The following is a 19,457-nucleotide window of genomic DNA, read 5'->3' as shown; positions in this document are numbered from 1 at the left end:
TGCTGAACCAACCGAGGATGAAATAAACAACTACTTGAAAACAAAACCACAAAAATACAAAGAAGCAACAAAATGTGGAATGAAAGTATTTGATGATCAGAACAATTTTCATTTTTCAAGAATTATTATTATCACATTTTTCACAAATTGCTCCTGTCATTTTGCCAGTTTGTTTACATTCTAAGCAGAAATGATTTTGTCGGACGTTTTGTATAAAGTTTTTATTTATCGAATTTGCAAAAAATAAAAATGCTCTGTTTCTCCAAATCCAGTGAACGTGAATAGAATAAAACAGTTATTCCACTCAATCTCATCATACAGTTAGGTCCATATATATTTGGACACTGACACAAATTTTGTTTTTTTACCTGTTTACTGAAACATATTCAAGTTATAGTTATATAATAGACATGGACATAAAGTCCAGACTTTCAGCTTTCATTTGAGGGTATCCACATTAAAATTGGATGAAGGGTTTAGGAGTTTCAGCTCCTTAACATGTGCCACCCTGTTTTTAAAGGGACCAAAAGTAATTGGACAATTGACTCAAAGGCTATTTCATGGGCAGGTGTGGGCAATTCCTTCGTTATGTCATTCTCAATTAAGCAGATAAAAGGCCTGGAGTTGATTTGAGGTGTGGTGCTTGCATTTGGAAGATTTTGCTGTGAAGAAAACATGCGGTCAAAGGAGCTCTCCATGCAGGTGAAACAAGCCATCCTTAAGCTGTGAAAACAAAAAACCCAACCGAGAAATTGCTACAATATTAGGAGTGGCAAAATCTACAGTTTGGTACATCCTGAGAAAGAAAGAAAGCACTGGTGAACTCATCAATGCAAAAAGACCTGGACGCCCACAGAAAACAACAATGGTGGATGATCGCAGAATAATTTCCATGGTGAAGAGAAACCCCTTCACAACAGCCAACCAAGTGAACAACACTCTCCAGGAGGTAGGCGTATCAATATCCAAATCTACCATAAAGAGAAGACTGCATGAAAGTAAATACAGAGGGTTCACTGCACGGTGCAAGCCACTCATAAGCCTCAAGAATAAAAAGGCGAGATTGGACTTTGCTAAAAAACATCTAAAAAAGCCAGCACAGTCCTGGAAGAACATTCTTTGGACAGATGAAACCAAGATCAACCTCTATCAGAATGATGGCAAGAAAAAAGTATGGCGAAGGCGTGCTACAGCTCATGATCCAAAGCATACCACATCATCTGTAAGACACGGCGGAGGCAGTGTGATGGCTTGGGCATGCATGGCTGCCAGTAGCACTGGGTCACTAGTGTTTATTGATGATGTGACACAGGACAGAAGCAGCCGGATGAATTCTGAGGTATTCAGAGACATACTGTGTGCTCAAATCCAGCCAAATGCAGCCAAACTGATTGGTCGGCGTTTCATAATACAGATGGACAATGACCCAAAACATAAAGCCAAAGCAACCCAGGAGTTTATTAAAGCAAAGAAGTGGAATATTCTTGAATGGCCAAGTCAGTCACCTGATCTCAACCCAATTGAGCATGCATTTCACTTGTTAAAGACTAAACTTCAGACAGAAAGGCCCACAAACAAACAGCAACTGAAAACCGCTGCAGTAAAGGCCTGGCAGAGCATTAAAAAGGAGGAAACACAGTGTCTGGTGATGTCCATGAGTTCAAGACTTCAGGCAGTCATTGCCAACAAAGGGTTTTCAACCTAGTATTAGAAATGAACATTTTATTTACAATTATTTAATTTGTCCAATTACTTTTGAGCCCCTGAAATGAAGGGATTGTGTTTAAAAAATGCTTTAGTTCCTCACATTTTTATGCAATCATTTTGTTCAACCCACTGAATTAAAGCTGAAAGTCTGAACTTCAATTGCATCTGAATTGTTTTGTTCAAAATTAATTGTGGTTATGTACAGAACCAAAATTAGAAAAATGTCTCCGTCCAAATATTTGTGGACCTAACTGTACATGGCTTATAGCCGACTCGGTGCCACGCGCCTCGTCGGATATCAGCTCATGTACGACTCGATTGAGTGGAATAACTGTTTACGTTCATTTTCTTATAAGGAAGTTCAGGATAGTATAGTGCCGTCCTGATCATTTTTCTCCCACACAGAGGACATTGAAGGCGACACCATCTTAATTGGAAATGCTGCTCATCTAATGAGCTGAATTTTATACGGATAGACTTATAATTGAAATTATGATCAATAATATTAGAAAGTGATTCCAGACCAACTCTTTTAAGTTGTCAAATTCAGTATGTGATATTCAACAGTAGAATTCGAATGGAAAGCTGGTGAAAGTTCGCCCTTGCCCAGATCCCTTCAGTCTGAATCAGATTGGCAGCTGTACAGTGTAACAGTGGTGTAATGCAGTTTTTATCCAGTCCACATTCTGTCTAACTAGTTTATGATTTATGAAAAGCAGAGCCCTTTACTAAATCAGGATGCCCCTGTGTTCCCTGAAGCCCCGAACCACAGCGCTGAAGCATCGTCCTCATTACTTACGACACCAAGCAGCAATGAATCAGGGCGTATCAGAGCACGGAGACTTCGTTTGGAGGCGTTTGAGATGGATGGGATGCGAGGACAGGAACACAGGGAGGGAAAGCGAGTCTTATTGGTTTGTTTGAGGCTTGGAGCTGTTTGTGTTCTTTGATGGTTTCTTAAGTGGATGTGGGTTTAGTGTGAACTTCCTTTGTCCTCTCAGCTCCTCCTCACTCTCTGTGTTTGTCAGGGAGAGACAGAGTACATGAATAGAGAGAATGTAAATATAAAAACCTGATTATTTCTTTATAACAGAAGAAGCCTGTTTGCAATCTCCCATTTTTTATTTAACCCTATCATTGCAGCATCGAGCGCATCATGAAGAGAGAGGAAGAGAAAGAGTGAAATCCTGGTTCTTTGTAACAGAGCAAATTGCAGACATGCAGGACGAGACCAACATACTGCACGAATGAAAATGAATTTCATTGCAAATAGTACAAAGACAACATATCAAATGTTGAAACTGAGAAATGTTATTGTTTTTTGAAAAATGTGTGCTCATTTTGAATTTAACGTCAGCATCACGTTTCAAAAAAGTTGGGACGGGGCATGTTTACCGCTGTGTTGCATCACCTCTACTTTTAACAACACTCTGTACACATTTGGGAACTGAGGAGACCAATTGCTGTAACTTTGGAAGAGAAATGTTGTCCCATTCTTGCCTGATATACAATTTCAGTTGCTCAACAGTTTGGGGTCTGCTTTGTTGTACCGTATTTTGCGCTTCATAATGCACCAAATGTTTGAAATGGGAGACAGGTCTGGACTGCAGGCAGGCCAGTTTAGCACCCGGACTCTCTTACTTCGGACCATGCGGTTTTAATATGTGCAGAAAGCGGTTTGGCATTGTCTTACTGAAAGAAGGAAGGCCTTCCTTGAAAAAGATTTTGTCTGGATGGCAGCATATTGCTCTGAAACATGTATATCATTCAGCATTAATGATGCCTTCCTAGATGTACAAGCTACCCATGTCATGTGCACTAATGCCCCCTCATACCATCACAGATGCTGGCTTTTGAACTGTGCACTGATAACAAGCCGGATGGTCCCTCTCCTCTTTAGCCTGGAGGACGTGGTGTCCATGATTTCTAAAAAGAATTTCTACTTTTGATTCGTCAGACCTCGGGACAATTTTCCACTTCTCCTCAGTCCATCGTAAAAGAACTTGGGCCCAGAGAAGGTGGTGATGTTTCTGGATATTGTTTATATCTGGTTTTAACTTGCATTTGTGGATGCAGTAAAGAACTGTTTTCACAGACGATGGTTTTCTGAAGTGTTCCTGAGCCCATACAGTGATTTCCACTACAGACACGTGTCTGCTTTTAATGCAGTGTCGTCTGAGGGGCTGAAGATCACAGGTGTCCAGTGTCAGTTTTCAGCCTTGTCTCTTGCATGCAGAGATTTCTCCAGATTATCTGAATCTTTGAATGATATTATGGACCATAGATGATGTGATCCCTAAATTCTTTGCAATTTTACATTGAGGAGCGTTATTTTTAAATTGTTGCACTGTTTGCCCACGCAGTCTTTCACAGAGCGGTGAACCCCTCCCAATCTTTACTTCTGAGAGACTCCACCTCTCTGGGATGCTTTTTTTTATACCCAATCATGTTACTGACCTGTTGCCACTTAACCAAATGAGGTTGTTAGTTTTTTTTAATCATTACACAACTTTTTCAGTCTTTTGTTGCCCCATCCCAACTTTTCTGAAACATGTTGCTGACATCAAATTCAAAATGAGCGCATATTTTTCAAAAACCAATAACATTTCTCAGTTTCAACATCTGATATGGTGTCTTTGCACTATTTTCAATGAAATACGGAGTTTTCATGATTTGCATTTGCAATCTTCACACTCTGTTTTTGGTTATGTTTTACACAGTGCCCCAACTTCTTTGGAACTGGGGTTGTAATTACACAAAAATCAATGCTGGGTCTCTGAACAATGAACAATGCAAATGAAAATTTCTGTTCTCTCTGACCTTTTCTATCAGACATCATTGTGCTGGTCGCTTCAGTTGCCGTGGTTTCGGCCGGTAGCCAGGGCAACATCTTTGCCGCATCAGCGCTGAGGAGCATGCGCTTCCTGCAGATCTTGCGCATGGTGCGTATGGACCGCCGCGGAGGCACCTGGAAGCTTCTGGGATCTGTGGTTTACGCACACAGCAAGGTACGCTGGGATACTTTTATATTGGACTGAAGTTTGGCAGTTTGATCTGAATTGTATTGGAACTCCCACTAGGAGTCAGTAACAGAGTTGACTTTGTGTAATTTATGCTAAGTTCGTAAACGGAATTGAAACAAACTCCTATAGAGGACTTTCACTGACGTCACAGGTTTTTGTTTTTCATGCAGCGTCCACCATACTGCGGGGCAAACAAGGAAACATAGCCGCAACAGTTTATAATGAAAATCGAGACGACTGCAGTCAGTACAATCTCTCTGAAATGATTAAAAATGTATTTTATACCAGCAGATTGCGTTATATCAAAAAGCTGAAACATGCCGGCATCACAGATCCATATCATTTTCCCACAAATGTATTTATCTATTCTGCACACTGCTCTCTCTCTCTCTCTCTCTGTGTATGTGTATGCACCCACACTTTTACCGCTTCAGATGGATTCAATCCAGAGGAGGAATTTTGTTGTGCTTGAGTGATGTGTCACAAAAATAAAGGCTTCTTCTTAATTTACCCACAAATGTATTTATTCCACTCAAAGTGTTCGGGGCGGCACGGTGGTGTAGTGGTTAGCGCTGTCGCCTCACAGCAAGAAGGTCCGGGTTCGAGCCCCGTGGCCGGCGAGGGCCTTTCTGTGTGGAGTTTGCATGTTCTCCCCGTGTCCGCATGGGTTTCCTCCGGGTGCTCCGGTTTCCCCCACAGTCCAAAGACATGCAGGTTAGGTTAACTGGTGACTCTAAATTAACCGTAGGTGTGAATGTGAGTGTGAATGGTTGTCTGTGTCTATGTGTCGGCCCTGTGATGACCTGGCGACTTGTCCAGGGTGTACCCCGCCTTTCGCCCGTAGTCAGCTGGGATAGGCTCCAGCTTGCCTGCGACCCTGTAGAACAGGATAAAGCAGCTAGAGATAATGAGATGAGAAAAAGTGTTCGGCAAACCAGCTACCGGATTTGGGACACTATGACATCCTGAACTATTTCGTATTTGGGACTTCTAAATACACTGGACATGCTAAAGGCTTACAAAAGTACAGACGCCTACCGATATTTCAAGGCAGGTTTCATTCATGCTGGAATGTTATGATAAATTCCCGATAAAGAAAAATGCCTTATGATCACAAAGGTAAGCTCAAATGTGGACTTTTAATAGTAATAAACAAGCCAGGGCCTAGAGCTAGCATATTTTATGGTATTTAGCCGAATCTACATTATCAGTGCATAACAAACATGCTGCTAGTTGAGCCAAGCGTTAGGTCTAATAAAATATATCATGTCCAAAGCCTGCATCCAGATCTACATTTTAATGTTGCACAGAGCTTTCATACTAACCTGATATAAAATGTTCTCCACACACACGGGTATGGTTTTATCATCCAGTCTTCCTGTTTAACTGCAGCTTGCCATTTTTCTCGTCTTTCTGGGTTCACCAGGAAGCAGTGAAAAGTTAAACCAGGCTAATCTCCACGTCTGTTATTACATCCAGAAGCACTACAGGTCTCTGGCATTGTTCTTTTTAGATGGAACTTCAAGTTTATCTGTATCTGTTTACTGAATTTGGCTTACAATCACTCATGTACCCTCGTTCTGGTCGCTGGCAAACACAAAGCTCGCCAGGCAACATGGCCGCGTAAACAAATCTGCAGTTCCGATGACGTCACGTGAAGGTCCTCCGTAGGCTATAATTAGATACAGAAAGTAAACTCACATTTTGGAGCATATCTGCTGGAGGTGGTCATAGGACTGTTGTTGTTGTTTTGTTTTTAAACCCCAACTCTGACCTGCTCCCAAAGGAATCCTGACCATTCTCATCCAGTCCCAAGTTATTTTTGTTTTTACCCGCATTCAGCGTGTTTATGTTTTCTATTTTCCCAAACTAGAAATAAGTAACTTAAACCACAGTGACTCTGACCATGATAAGCCAGATACTGAGGATGAACGATACACTCCAGTACACTCATGTTAATAAAAGTGACCTTACTTTACCTTCCGCACTTTTTTTGGTTCGAAAGGATCCCAGTCTCAATGTGCTGCCAACATCCAGTATCTACCGACATTGTGCACTGTCTCATACATTTTTTTTTTCATTGTTAAAATCTAAACCTATAGAACTAAAAACATAAACCTGGGATTTACTTTCAGAGCTGCCTTGACAGAAAATTATTCACCACCTTCTGACCAATCAGATTCAAGAATTCAGCAGCAGGGATGTGGTATAAATATCGGCTGGATTGGGATATGTAGTCTCTGAAAAGCTTAAAGGTGTCACTGCATCGTTTTTTCATTAATTGTGCGGTGGTCTCTAGTATGAATGAATGCCCTGTGAGCCGGTTTTGGTGAAAAAAATGCTGTGGTGCTCCTGTTTCAGGCTGTTCTAGTTTGGTGGAGGAGTGGGTGGGGAGAGAACGACAGGATTTCAGCTCTTACTCATGAATATTCATGACGTAAACATATCGCTTCTGATTGGCTAACAGCACTGTGACGCTCCCTCCAGTGGGTTATGGGCGAGGCCATGACTACTAATTTTCGAAGTGACATAAGTTCGTAGGGCTTTTTCTGATTCGCTCGTTTTTCCATCTATTTTCTTTCATAGGCTAATACAGGGAATGGGGATAGAAGAACATTTTCACGTGCAGCATGCATATCCAACTTGGAGTGACCTATGGTATTTCAAAAAGAGCAAGTATTAAACGGTTTGTCGTGGAATGACACCTTTAAAGTGTACTGTATGTAATGCCTTATTGTAATGCTTTAAAATGAATATATATCATTCGTAACGACCAAAATGAATTAATAAAGCAGTGGGGGAAAATAATATTAATTATCAAGCACAAAACTATCGATAAATCGCGGCTTCCGGATCTCGGAAAAAGGCAGCCTTGCCTCAGGGCTAATCTCGCATGACGTCACGTGTGGAACCCCGGTTATCTGGGTCATTTCGGTTCATCTGACTCCGTGCTTGTTTACTCGCTGAAATTGGATATTGTTGTAGGAATCTTACAAAATAACGATGGGAACACGCTGTGTTGTGTTTGGATGTTCAAATCCATATACAACAGGACATTCAATTCACAAATTTACGAGAAATTACACTAATCTAAAGCGACAGTGGGTGAGATTTGTGCAAACGAAGCGGGCAGATTTCGTGTCGCCGACTAATAATAAATCTGATTCATCAAGTATTCATCACCACTAGAACGACCACATGGGAATTACTGGAGCAAAAAAAGAAACCCATTTATTTAAGAAATGACATTTGATCTAACATTTGAACAGTTCATCGATTCCCCTATCATCTCACACACACACACACACACACACACACACACACACACACACACACAGAGTCCACCAGACGCAGGATTATGAGCAACATTTACACGCTTGCGACATCCAATCTTATCATATCTGATGCACTTTAACAGGAAGAAAAATGCACGCAAGCAATCATCATTAATTATTAACTGAAACGTGTTAAATGCTCTCAGATTGCAATATTGCAAGACTCCAGTTGTTTTTAGTTTTGTTCAGGAAAACATGATGAAAGGTAACCACTGCGTTCTGCACATCTCTCTCTCTCTCTCTCTCTCTCTCTCTCCATTTCTCTATCTCACGCACACTACAGAGGAAGACTGTTGTGAACTGAGTGAACTGGCAGTTTTTCATCTTGGGGGCTCGAACAGATAACCATTTACTCTGGAATATCCTTGACAATCATCTGCCGTTTCATCTGATATATACAACCCCGATTCCAAAAAAGTTGGGACAAAGTACAAATTGTAAATAAAAACGGAATGCAATGATGTGGAAGTTTCAAAATTCCATATTTTATTCAGAACAGAACATAGATGACATATCAGATGTTTAAACTGAGAAAATGTATAATTTAAAGAGAAAATTAGGTGATTTTAAATTTCATGACAACAACACATCTCAAAAAAGTTGGGATAAGGCCATGTTTCCCACTGTGAGACATCCCCTTTTCTCTTTACAACAGTCTGTAAACGTCTGGGGACTGAGGAGACAAGTTGCTCAAGTTTAGGGATAGGAATGTTAACCCATTCTTGTCTAATGTAGGATTCTAGTCGCTCAACTGTCTTAGGTCTTTTTTGTCGTATCTTCCGTTTTATGATGCGCCAAATGTTTTCTATGGGTGAAAGATCTGGACTGCAGGCTGGCCAGTTCAGTACCCGGACCCTTCTTCTACGCAGCCATGATGCTGTAATTGATGCAGTATGTGGTTTGGCATTGTCATGTTGGAAAATGCAAGGTCTTCCCTGAAAGAGACGTCGTCTGGATGGGAGCATATGTTGCTCTAGAACCTGGATATACCTTTCAGCATTGATGGTGTCTTTCCAGATGTGTAAGCTGCCCATGCCACACGCACTAATGCAACCCCATACCATCAGAGATGCAGGCTTCTGAACTGAGCACTGATAACAACTTGGGTCATCCTTCTCCTCTTTAGTCCGAATGACACAGCGTCCCTGATTTCCATAAAGAACTTCAAATTTTGATTCGTCTGACCACAGAACAGTTTTCCACTTTGCCACAGTCCATTTTAAATGAGCCTTGGCCCAGAGAAGACGTCTGCGCTTCTGGATCATGTTTAGATACGGCTTCTTCTTTGAACTATAGAGTTTTAGCTGGCAATGACAGATGGCACGGTGAATTGTGTTCACAGATAATGTTCTCTGGAAATATTCCTGAGCCCATTTTGTGATTTCCAATACAGAAGCATGCCTGTATGTGATGCAGTGCCGTCTAAGGGCCCGAAGATCACGGGCACCCAGTATGGTTTTCCAGCCTTGACCCTTACGCACAGAGATTCTTCCAGATTCTCTGAATCTTTTGATGATATTATGCACTGTAGATGATGATATGTTCAAACTCTTTGCAGTTTTACACTGTCGAACTCCTTTCTGATATTGCTCCACTATTTGTTGGTGCAGAATTAGGGGGATTGGTGATCCTCTTCCCATCTTCACTTCTGAGAGCCGCTGCCACTCCAAGATGCTCTTTTTATACCCAGTCATGTTAATGACCTATTGCCAATTGACCTAATGAGTTGCAATTTGGTCCTCCAGCTGTTCCTTTTTTGTACCTTTAACTTTTCCAGCCTCTTATTGCCCCTGTCCCAACTTTTTTGAGATGTATTGCGGTCATGAAATTTCAAATGAGCCAATATTTGGCATGAAATTTCAAAATGTCTCACTTTCAACATTTGATATGTTGTCTATGTTCTATTGTGAATGCAATATCAGTTTTTGAGATTTGTAAATTATTGCATTCCATTTTTATTTACAATTTGTACTTTGTCCCAACTTTCTTGGAATCGGGGTTGTACGAATCCCAGTCAGTATCAGAATTCTCTCCAGAACGTGATTCCATATCAAGACTGGTCTAACCACTGCTGCGCACATGAACAAAACTGATGCCTGGATTGTTACACGTGTGACGTCACGCATCCCTTCAGGATCTTCTGGATGAGTCTCGACAGATTCCGTGAAAATCGGCTGATCTTATTGATTCAATTTATAGCCTTTTGGATCAGCTCTGGTTCGAAAACACATGGTCACTCGACATAATGATTGTTGCTTTGTATAAGGAAAAAAGTGAGGTTTAGAGGCGTTACATACACTTTAAGATGATGCACTCACATGCTTAAATGGAGTGTTAAATAAAGACTATTTATGCATCGTTTAATAGGTCATGGTCTTGGAGTATTATTTTCCCGGATTAGTTTTGAATCAGTTTTCCATAAGTGGATAGTAATCCATGTTTAACCGCTGTGCCATAATACCACTATATGATTCAAATCCTTCCTTTATTTCTGTTTACGAGGATTCTCATCATTCCTTGAACCCAGAAAGATACACTAATCTCCGTCATTACAGAGGCTGGATTATACCCACTTGGGGACATTTAATTTTCAGAATCTTCTTTTCAGCCAAAGATCATTTGATCATATGTAATCATTCATTTCATAGGTCACTTATAGGACCGGGTTTATGAAGCTTTTGGGAGGAAAAAAAAATCACGTTTTAAAGTTACGACAACCAATAATTGGTGTACTGCAAAGCTTCAGTCAGGTTTTCTGTAGAACATAGAGATCACTATATAGGTTCACGTTCCAAATTAATTTAGACCCCATATCTAAATAAAATCATCTTGTGGAAGCCATGACCTAATGGTTAGAGAAGCAGCTTTAGGACCAAAAGGTCACTGAGTCAAGTCCCTGGACCAGCAGGAATGGCTGAAGTGCCGTTGAGCAAGGAACCTAACCCCCAACTGCTCCTCAGGTGACTCTGGGTGGGTTGTACATCACTCTGGATAAGGGCATCTGCTAAATGCTTGTAATGTAACGTGTAGCATTACTGAATTATTTAAAAAAAAGAGCTAGTCTCTGTTATTCCAATTAGGGCAAAATACAGCAATGAACTCATTTACTGATGCAATGTACTCGTGATGTAATTCATCTTTAACGTGCTAAAGTCTGATGCCGTAATCATGTCTCTTTCAAAAATAACTTGGGGCTTTCTAAGCAGCAGGGGTGCTGAGTAGTAGTGTTGTAGTGAAGACCATCTAAACCGAGACCAAGTCACGACCAAGACCAAAGTGTATCAAGACCAAGACAAGACCAAGACTTTTACCCTGTCCACACTAGGGATTTTGTACCGATACGATACTACTTTCGTACCGCAACACCTGTCCACACTAGCAACTATACCGGTACTGTAGCGGTATAACTGTATCGGTACGAAAGCCACAAATGTATGGGTTTCGTACCGGTACAGTATCGGTACTGTAGCGCTTCGCTGTAGTGTGGACAGATGAAGCGGTTCTGTATCGATACAAATATAATGCACATGCGCAAAGTCACACACCTCAATCGATGTCTTCGCTGAATAAAATAGTGAAGAACGGAGATTCGTTTTCTTTGTTTCTTTCTCAACTGCCTCGCGCGTTTTATACGATTCGACTGAATAAATGACCACCAGAAATACAGACTGTACATTGACAACTAAAAGCACACACACATTGTTTCATCCGCCATATTCTCGGAAGGAAGTTACTCGGTAACCACGGAAACATTTCGCGCACGCGCATTTCAACTTCCGTGAAAGAAAACCGCAAACATTTCTCGTTAGTGTGGACAGATGCACTAAACTGTACCGGTGTACTTTGTATCGATACAGTTATATCACTATCGTACCGGTATATATGTGAACACAGCATTTGAGGGGTTGAGATCAAGTCAAGCCCAAGGCAGGGTGAGACCAAGTCTCTCTGAAGGGGTGGGGGAGGGGTGACATTTGTTAACAGGAAGAAAAATTTCAAATTTGCAGCGAGTCACATTACTGATCACATTTGAAGCAGGAAATTTTGCATCCAATCACAGTCACGATGTTAACAAATAAATAAAACAAGACCGTCAATGATGGCATAGCTCACTCCGGCCCCGTCTAGTCCAGAAGGAACGATCTAAAGTGGGCCACCTTGCGCAATAAATGTTGCAAGCTATATAGACTATATACAAGCTATACTGTATATACAAGCAATATCCACCCTAGGAATACCAACCTGTTTGCCAGAAAGAATCCAAAACGGTGAGGAATTGACTGAGAAGAAGCAATTTTTGTTGAACTGCTCATTAAGGCTTAATTAGTCCATAACTTCATTAATAATTGTAATTAAGCAAATCTGAGTAGAAGTTATATGCACCCTAGGTACCCCTACCTTCATGCCAGAAAGAATCAAAATTGACCGAGAAGAAGTGATTTGTGTGGAAACTGCTCATTAGGCTTAATTACTCCATATCTTCATTATTAATTGCAATTATGTAAATTTGTGTAGAAGCTATATGCACCCCAGGCAGACCTACCTTCCTGCCAAAAAGAATACAAATTGGTGAAGAATTAAGAAAGAAGCGATTTTTGTAAAATGTGGACGATGCTGGACGGACGCCGGACAACACATGATGGAATAAGCTCATCACCTGTCGGCCGGATGAGCTAATCAGACAACGCACAGGCTATTTAGTGAAATCGCCATAGTTGTGGTCTTGACTGGTCTTGAAATAAAATCCCGAGTCCTCTACGTCCTAGACCGAGACAAGACTGAGTAAAAATGCAGTCGATTCTGAAACGAGCCCGAGACCTTCAAAAAGTGGTCTTGGGGAAAAAGATCAGTCTCGAGTACTACAACATAAGCACATAGATCTGCACTTTCAACATTTTATATTTTTTAATTTAACAATTTCCAATTGGATTAATTTATTTGCAGGAAAAATCACCTCCCTCACCCCCAAATTCAGTGAGTTATTTTGTGTAGATTAATGCGTAAAATCTCAAGTAAGTCCAACTACAAAATATACATAGGAAATTTTAGCGGGGAAGAATATATGTACAGGGCAGTGTGTACACATCATTTTGTCAGGGCTTTCCACTAAGGCTCATACTAGTAAGCCATGACAAATAAGTAGCCAGCCGGGGGGAGGAAACACGAAATAAACTCCTGTGCACGCAGTTCCCAGGATTAAATGTATTTTCCACAGACCATTTATTTATTCACTTTACTCAAATACAAAGTAAAATGGCAGTAAATCTTCTTTCTTTTCTTGCGTATTGCATCATGAGGCGTTCCTGGCTTGTAAATCTCTTATTTTCGGTGCATGACACATTCACGCAGCTGAGCATGCTATGAATTAACAACGACAACGGTCTGCAGTGGGGCTACACAATTACACACTCAGCGAACATTTCTCCATTTGTGTATGAAAATACACTCCAACCACTCAGTTTGGTTTCATTTACAACCAACGGTGTCTTTTGATGCCAGCACGTAACTGAACGAGAGAAGACTGGTTTACCGGAGACAAAATAAGCGTTATCTCTGCTTCTGTTCCCTCCGACAGCCCCGACACACTACTGCCTCCGCCGAGTGCGCGCGCACATACACCGCATGTCGGGGCCGTGGATGAGTTACTCTCCCTTGATCAACGAAGTCGGCGGGGAATTTGTAGTTATTACTGGTACAAACAGCGCGAATCACAACTTAAATGAGTGCGGTTCAGTTTGACATTATTGTCAGTCCATTAGATCTCATCTCATTATCTCTAGCCGCTTTATCCTGTTCTACAGGGTCGCAGGCAAGCTGGAGCCTATCCCAGCTGACTACGGGCGAAAGGCGGGGTACACCCTGGACAAGTCGCCAGGTCATCACAGGGCTGACACATAGACACAGACAACCATTCACACTCACATTCACACCTACGGTCAATTTAGAGTCACCAGTTAACCTAACCTGCATGTCTTTGGACTGTGGGGGAAACCGGAGCACCCGGAGGAAACCCACGCGGACACGGGGAGAACATGCAAACTCCGCACAGAAAGGCCCTCGCCGGCCACGGGGCTCGAACCTGGACCTTCTTGCTGTGAGGCGACAGCGCTAACCACTACACCGCCGTGCCGCCCTAGTCCGTTAGATAAACATTTAATTTTATTAAAATCAAAATTAATATTTAGAGCCTGTGGGCTACAAAAATAATAGTCATTAAAGTAGCCAGCTGGACTTAATTGTGTAGTCGGCTGTATGGCCGGCAGCCGGCGCTTGTGGAAAGCCCTGTTTTGTGTACTTTTTGGTCCAGAAGACTTAACAAAATGTCATGTGGCCCTAACCTCTAGGTACTGGACTGTAAATATTCGAGAGTTTGTCCCAAACAGGAAGAAGTATTTGACTCTTAAAGTCTCTTCTGCTGTTTTCTAGGAGCTCGTGACTGCCTGGTACATCGGCTTCCTGGTGCTCATCTTCACCTCCTTCCTTGTCTACCTTGTAGAGAAGGACTCGAATAAGGATTTTTCGACGTACGCTGATGCACTCTGGTGGGGCACGGTGAGTTTGTGGGTGCTTTTATAGATGCTCTGGTGCGTTTTCCTCCTCATTGTGGAAAACACAGCAATCGCCCTCAGCTGTGGACCTCCAAGTGTGTGAGCGAAGTGATCTTGGTTTGGTTTGAAATGAGAAAGCAGATTGACTAGGAATCAACCCAGCTACAGGATGTGAATCGAGTGTGAACCAAAAGTAAAAACTGAATCACAGTAGAACTGGAGAGCTGCGGAAATGCCACGTGTTCTGGACAGAGGCGGACAAAGTACCCAAGTTAATTACTTAAAGGAAAAGGCAACTTTTGTACAAAACCAGGTGTGTAATAGGAGAAAAACATATACGTAATCAGTTCTGTTAATTATTTCCATTATATATCGAACATGTAAAAATATTTTTAACTTTGAAATCATGAATTGACACAGAGGAGCCGAAGTTGGAGGAGTCAGCCATTTTGAGATTGTGGGCAACTATAAACCAATCAGAATCTTTCGTTAATGCGCCTCCCTCTGATCTGTGACGTCACTGGGCCCATGAAAACAGGGTTTACAAGCAGATCACTGTGATTAGGAGTCCCGGCGGGTGGCTTGTATTCGATTCGTTTATATCCCGACCTTGTCAGCTGTCAGATTTATGTTCATGGACCCGGTAAGCTGGTAAATAATATTTATTTATTTTTTTCTTTACCAAATTCTAACAGAAAACGAGAGCGCCCGAAAGGGAAAACCGAGCCGAGCCGCTTCACGCATGCACAGTAGGCTTGGTAGGACAAATCCAAATAGGAGTCATTCAGGATTCAGCCATGTTTTTGCTCCGTGTTTTTACTCAACCAAAGTTATACAGTATTATGAGTTTTAAGTTGCATAAATAAAACCATTTGGTGAAACTTTGAAGAAGCGATTGTACTGGTTTTTTACCTTATTACCATGAAGCACTGAAGAGTTCTTTTCAGTGGTGGGCCACATGACGTCACGCAGTAGGTCAATATGGCGGAACGCATCTTCGCTGAGCTCAGCGCAAGCCCATATTATTAAAAGTTAAAAGATACTGTTATGCGGTCTGTTCTTTCTCTATAAATTCCATGATCGATTACTTTATATATTTATCTATCTATTTGTGGTGATTTTGTACAAAAGTTGCCTTTTCCTTTAAGTCAAAGTACAGATCCCACTGGTCAAATGTTACTCCAATACAAGTGAAAGTTGTCCAGTCAAATTTTTACTTAAAGTACTGAAGTACTTGCTTTTAAAAATACTTAAGTATTAAAAGTACATTTTCTGTCAACGCATCGTTGTATTATTGACACAACGCTTATAATACCTCATGCCTCTGAAGCAACCGACTGGATTTATTAACTTGTAGAACTTATAGAATAAACACCTGGTAGAATGATACAAAATGAAACACAACTGAACTGAAAAATAACCATTGTCATTTTCATATATATATATATATATATATATATATATATATTTTTTTTTAATTGTAACGCTCCTCCCCACCCACAAAGCAGCATGGTAGGGTTCTGACCCGGTTCTGGCAGTGCATGCACACACACATGTATGTGTATGTTAATCAGGAAGACAGTGAATAGCTGTAAATGCAGCTTGCTCAGGAAATAAAAGGGACAATCCAACCTGCTTAAAACCCAGGTCCACACCTCCAGCTTAATAACTGCCCAACAGCAGCACTGCTTTAAACAAGACGACAAAAATGCAAGACCATCATCTGACATCAAAACAAAAAATTCCAACAGTTTGTTGTGACTGACTAGTACAATACTGTCCATCTCACAGGTCTCACGTGCACATGTATTCATGCACATATGAATCTGCCTGAAAGATTTTTACATTCTGTTTATTTGGCAAGATTATGCTAAAACATAAAAGGACTTCAGATAAGTTAACATTATTCATGTTAGCGTAACTCCGTTTTTACATGCTAACTAACAGTGTCCAAGTTAACTACTGGTAGCTATGTGTTACCGTTAGCCGTGGACAAGGCTATGACAACTTGGCGGGCAAATCCATAGAAATTCATTTGACTAACCATAGCTATTGCAACGTTATCACTAGCTCTGAAAGCACAGACAACTTCGTTGCAAGCTTTCTCTTGGAGTAAAACGTTTACATTCCTCAATATGCTTCCGCACGTCGGACAGTAAGTTTTTGTAGGCCGTGATGTGGTTCGTTTTCGGTAAACAAAATAAACATTTAAATCGAAATGAATCTTTAATCCTTTCAGAAAACTGAAACATGGGTTCTAGGTAAAGCCATGGGTGTGTGCGTTCATTCCTCAGAAGAACCGCCTCCGTCCATTCTGCCATCAACTGATCGTGTTCAAATAACGCTGCTGAGAAATCACTGATCTTGATTTTATAGTCTGTGGACGAGACGTGACCCTAGTGATTACTGATCGTCTGTCTCAGTATCACCTGCGAAAAAACCATCACGTTTTAAAAAAGAAAAGAAAAACCATCCACTTTCAAAGCTAGTGGGATCTGTACTTTGACTTAAGTAATGAAGTTGGGTACTTTGTCTCTGATGATAATGCAAAAGTAATTAACACTGGCAATTCCTTGCAAACAACACAAAAATGAAAAATAGTTTGTTCTGCCATTTTTTATGAAAAATTGATAAATAATACAGCACACTGCTTCCCTTATTTTATTATCCTTCTCCTCTCGCAATATCTTCCGTGATAACGTCCTTGATTTTCCCGGTTACGCGTTGAAACTAGATAGCCTCGGTTCAGTTGAACATGAGTTAATCTAATTCACGTGAGGTTATTGAATTTCATGCAAATGCTACACGATTGTTCATGTTTATCTTGGAAACATGAATTTATTTCATAGAAAATAAATTCTATGAAATTCTATTAGTTCTGCCAATTCTTTTCTGATAAATAGGAGATATATCCCTTTTTTTTTTACCCATCCATTCGGTCTTATTGGTAAAATGGGGTTCAGGTGACAGACGTTCTTTACTTTAGCTGTGGCTTTTTAAACCAAGTCTTCATCACCATGAACTAAAATGACAGTCCGTCCCCCCCCCCCCCCCCCCATGGCTGCTCACGAACACTCATGCAGCGAGACTGAAGACGATCAATAGGTCACACATCGCAGTGATGGAGAAGTCTCTCGATCAAAAGGAATCATTTTCCTGTTTCGACAGGAAGAAAATAACAGCTCAAGAGATGGAGAAAAAGGGAGAGGTCATGAGAAAAGCTATGACAAAGCGACAGGACTAGATTAACATGTTGCAATCATGTCATTTTAGAACCTAGCGAAAATTTCGTCAAGACGGTCGATATTAATGGAACAGTTTCACTGATCTCGATCTCCTCGTGTCGTATAGATTACTCTGACCACTATAGGCTACGGAGATAAGACTCCTAAGACGTGGATAGGCCGCTTGCTGTCCTCTGGCTTCGCGCTGCTCGGGATCTCCTTCTTCGCTCTGCCTGCGGTGAGAATCAAACCCACAACATGCTACGCTCCAGATTGCTGCCTCATATCACTCACCAGCTGATATCTGTGTAATTATATCTTGAATTTGCAGGGGATCCTGGGTTCAGGTTTCGCTCTTAAAGTCCAGGAGCAGCACAGACAGAAGCACTTTGAGAAGAGAAGGAATCCTGCAGCTTGCCTCATCCAGGTAGCAAAACCAGCTCGAACATTTAGGTTTGAATAATTTGTGATCAAATGTTCAGACTGTGTGCAGGGTTCTAACTCGGCCTTTTCTTCAGCGTACCGGGCAGAGACGCAATGTTTCCTTACTGCTACGCCCACGATATTGCCGACACGCCTGTCAAAGTTGCCGCTACACTCATAAAAAGACTTGTCAATCTTGAAAATGTGGTCTTTTGTTTAATTTTCTCTTGTTATCCTGACACGGCGGCGGCGACAACGGTGCGCCGCCATGCGAATGTTCTACATTGGGACATACTCCACTCCCCGTCCACGTAAGCGCCCAGTGCAGAGCTGCCTGAGTAGTTCTGTGTGGAGATTGTCACTGATCATGCGAGTCCGCTCTACCTCCATCGTTATGCTGTGTTCGCGGTTAAGTGCCATCCGTGTTAAGAGGCGCTTAAACGCGCCATGTACATAATCCGTGCCGGTCCCCGAGTTAGATCTGGATAGTCATGGATTGTAATTGAATGGTTGAAGCTGAAAATAAAGCTGACACTTCGTGAACATCAACTGATTGTTTTATTATTATTCCATAAATATGTCATGAATATACAGTGGTGCTTGAAAGTTTGTGAACCCTTTAGAATTTTCTATATTTCTGCATAAAAATGACCTAAAACATCATCAGATTTTCACACAAGTCCTAAAAGTAGATAAAGAGAACCCAGTTAAACAAATGAGGCAAAAATATTATACTTGGTCATTTATTTATTGAGGAAAATGATCCAATATTACATATCTGTGAGTGGCAAAAGTATGTGAACCTTTGCTTTCAGTATCTGGTGTGACCCCCTTGTGCAGCAATAACTGCAACTAAACGTTTGCGGTAACTGTTGATCAGTCCTGCACACTGGCTTGGAGGAATTTTAGCCCATTCCTCAATACAGAACAGCTTCAAATCTGAGATGTTGGTGGGTTTCCTCACATGAACTGCTCGCTTCAGGTCCTTCCACAACATTTCGATTGGATTAAGGTCAGGACTTTGACTTGGCCATTCCAAAACATTAACTGTATTCTTGTTTAACCATTCTTTGGTAGAACGACTTGTGTGCTTAAGGTCGTTGTCCTGCTGCATGACCCACCTTCTCTTGAGATTCAGTTCATGGACAGATGTCCTGACATTTTCCTTTAGAATTCACTGGTATAATTCAGAATTCA

At 41.3% G+C, this 19,457-nt stretch overlaps 1 protein-coding gene across 1 annotated transcript in view; it reads left to right on the top strand.

Moving 5' to 3' along the window:
- kcnq5b (potassium voltage-gated channel, KQT-like subfamily, member 5b) overlaps positions 1-19,457 on the top strand; it is a 287,955-nt gene that overhangs the window by 218,244 nt on the left and 50,254 nt on the right. The window contains exons 4-7 of the mRNA XM_060898962.1: positions 4,540-4,715; positions 14,492-14,617; positions 17,965-18,075; positions 18,169-18,264. Coding sequence (XP_060754945.1) covers positions 4,540-4,715; positions 14,492-14,617; positions 17,965-18,075; positions 18,169-18,264 — 509 coding nt within the window. The remainder of the gene's footprint in view (positions 1-4,539; positions 4,716-14,491; positions 14,618-17,964; positions 18,076-18,168; positions 18,265-19,457) is intronic.

Source organism: Neoarius graeffei, chromosome 18 (assembly GCF_027579695.1).
Source record: "Neoarius graeffei isolate fNeoGra1 chromosome 18, fNeoGra1.pri, whole genome shotgun sequence".
Taxonomy (NCBI): Eukaryota; Metazoa; Chordata; class Actinopteri; order Siluriformes; family Ariidae; genus Neoarius; species Neoarius graeffei.
Note: the sequence above shows the minus strand (reverse complement) of the source record. Positions and strands in the feature narration are given on the sequence as shown.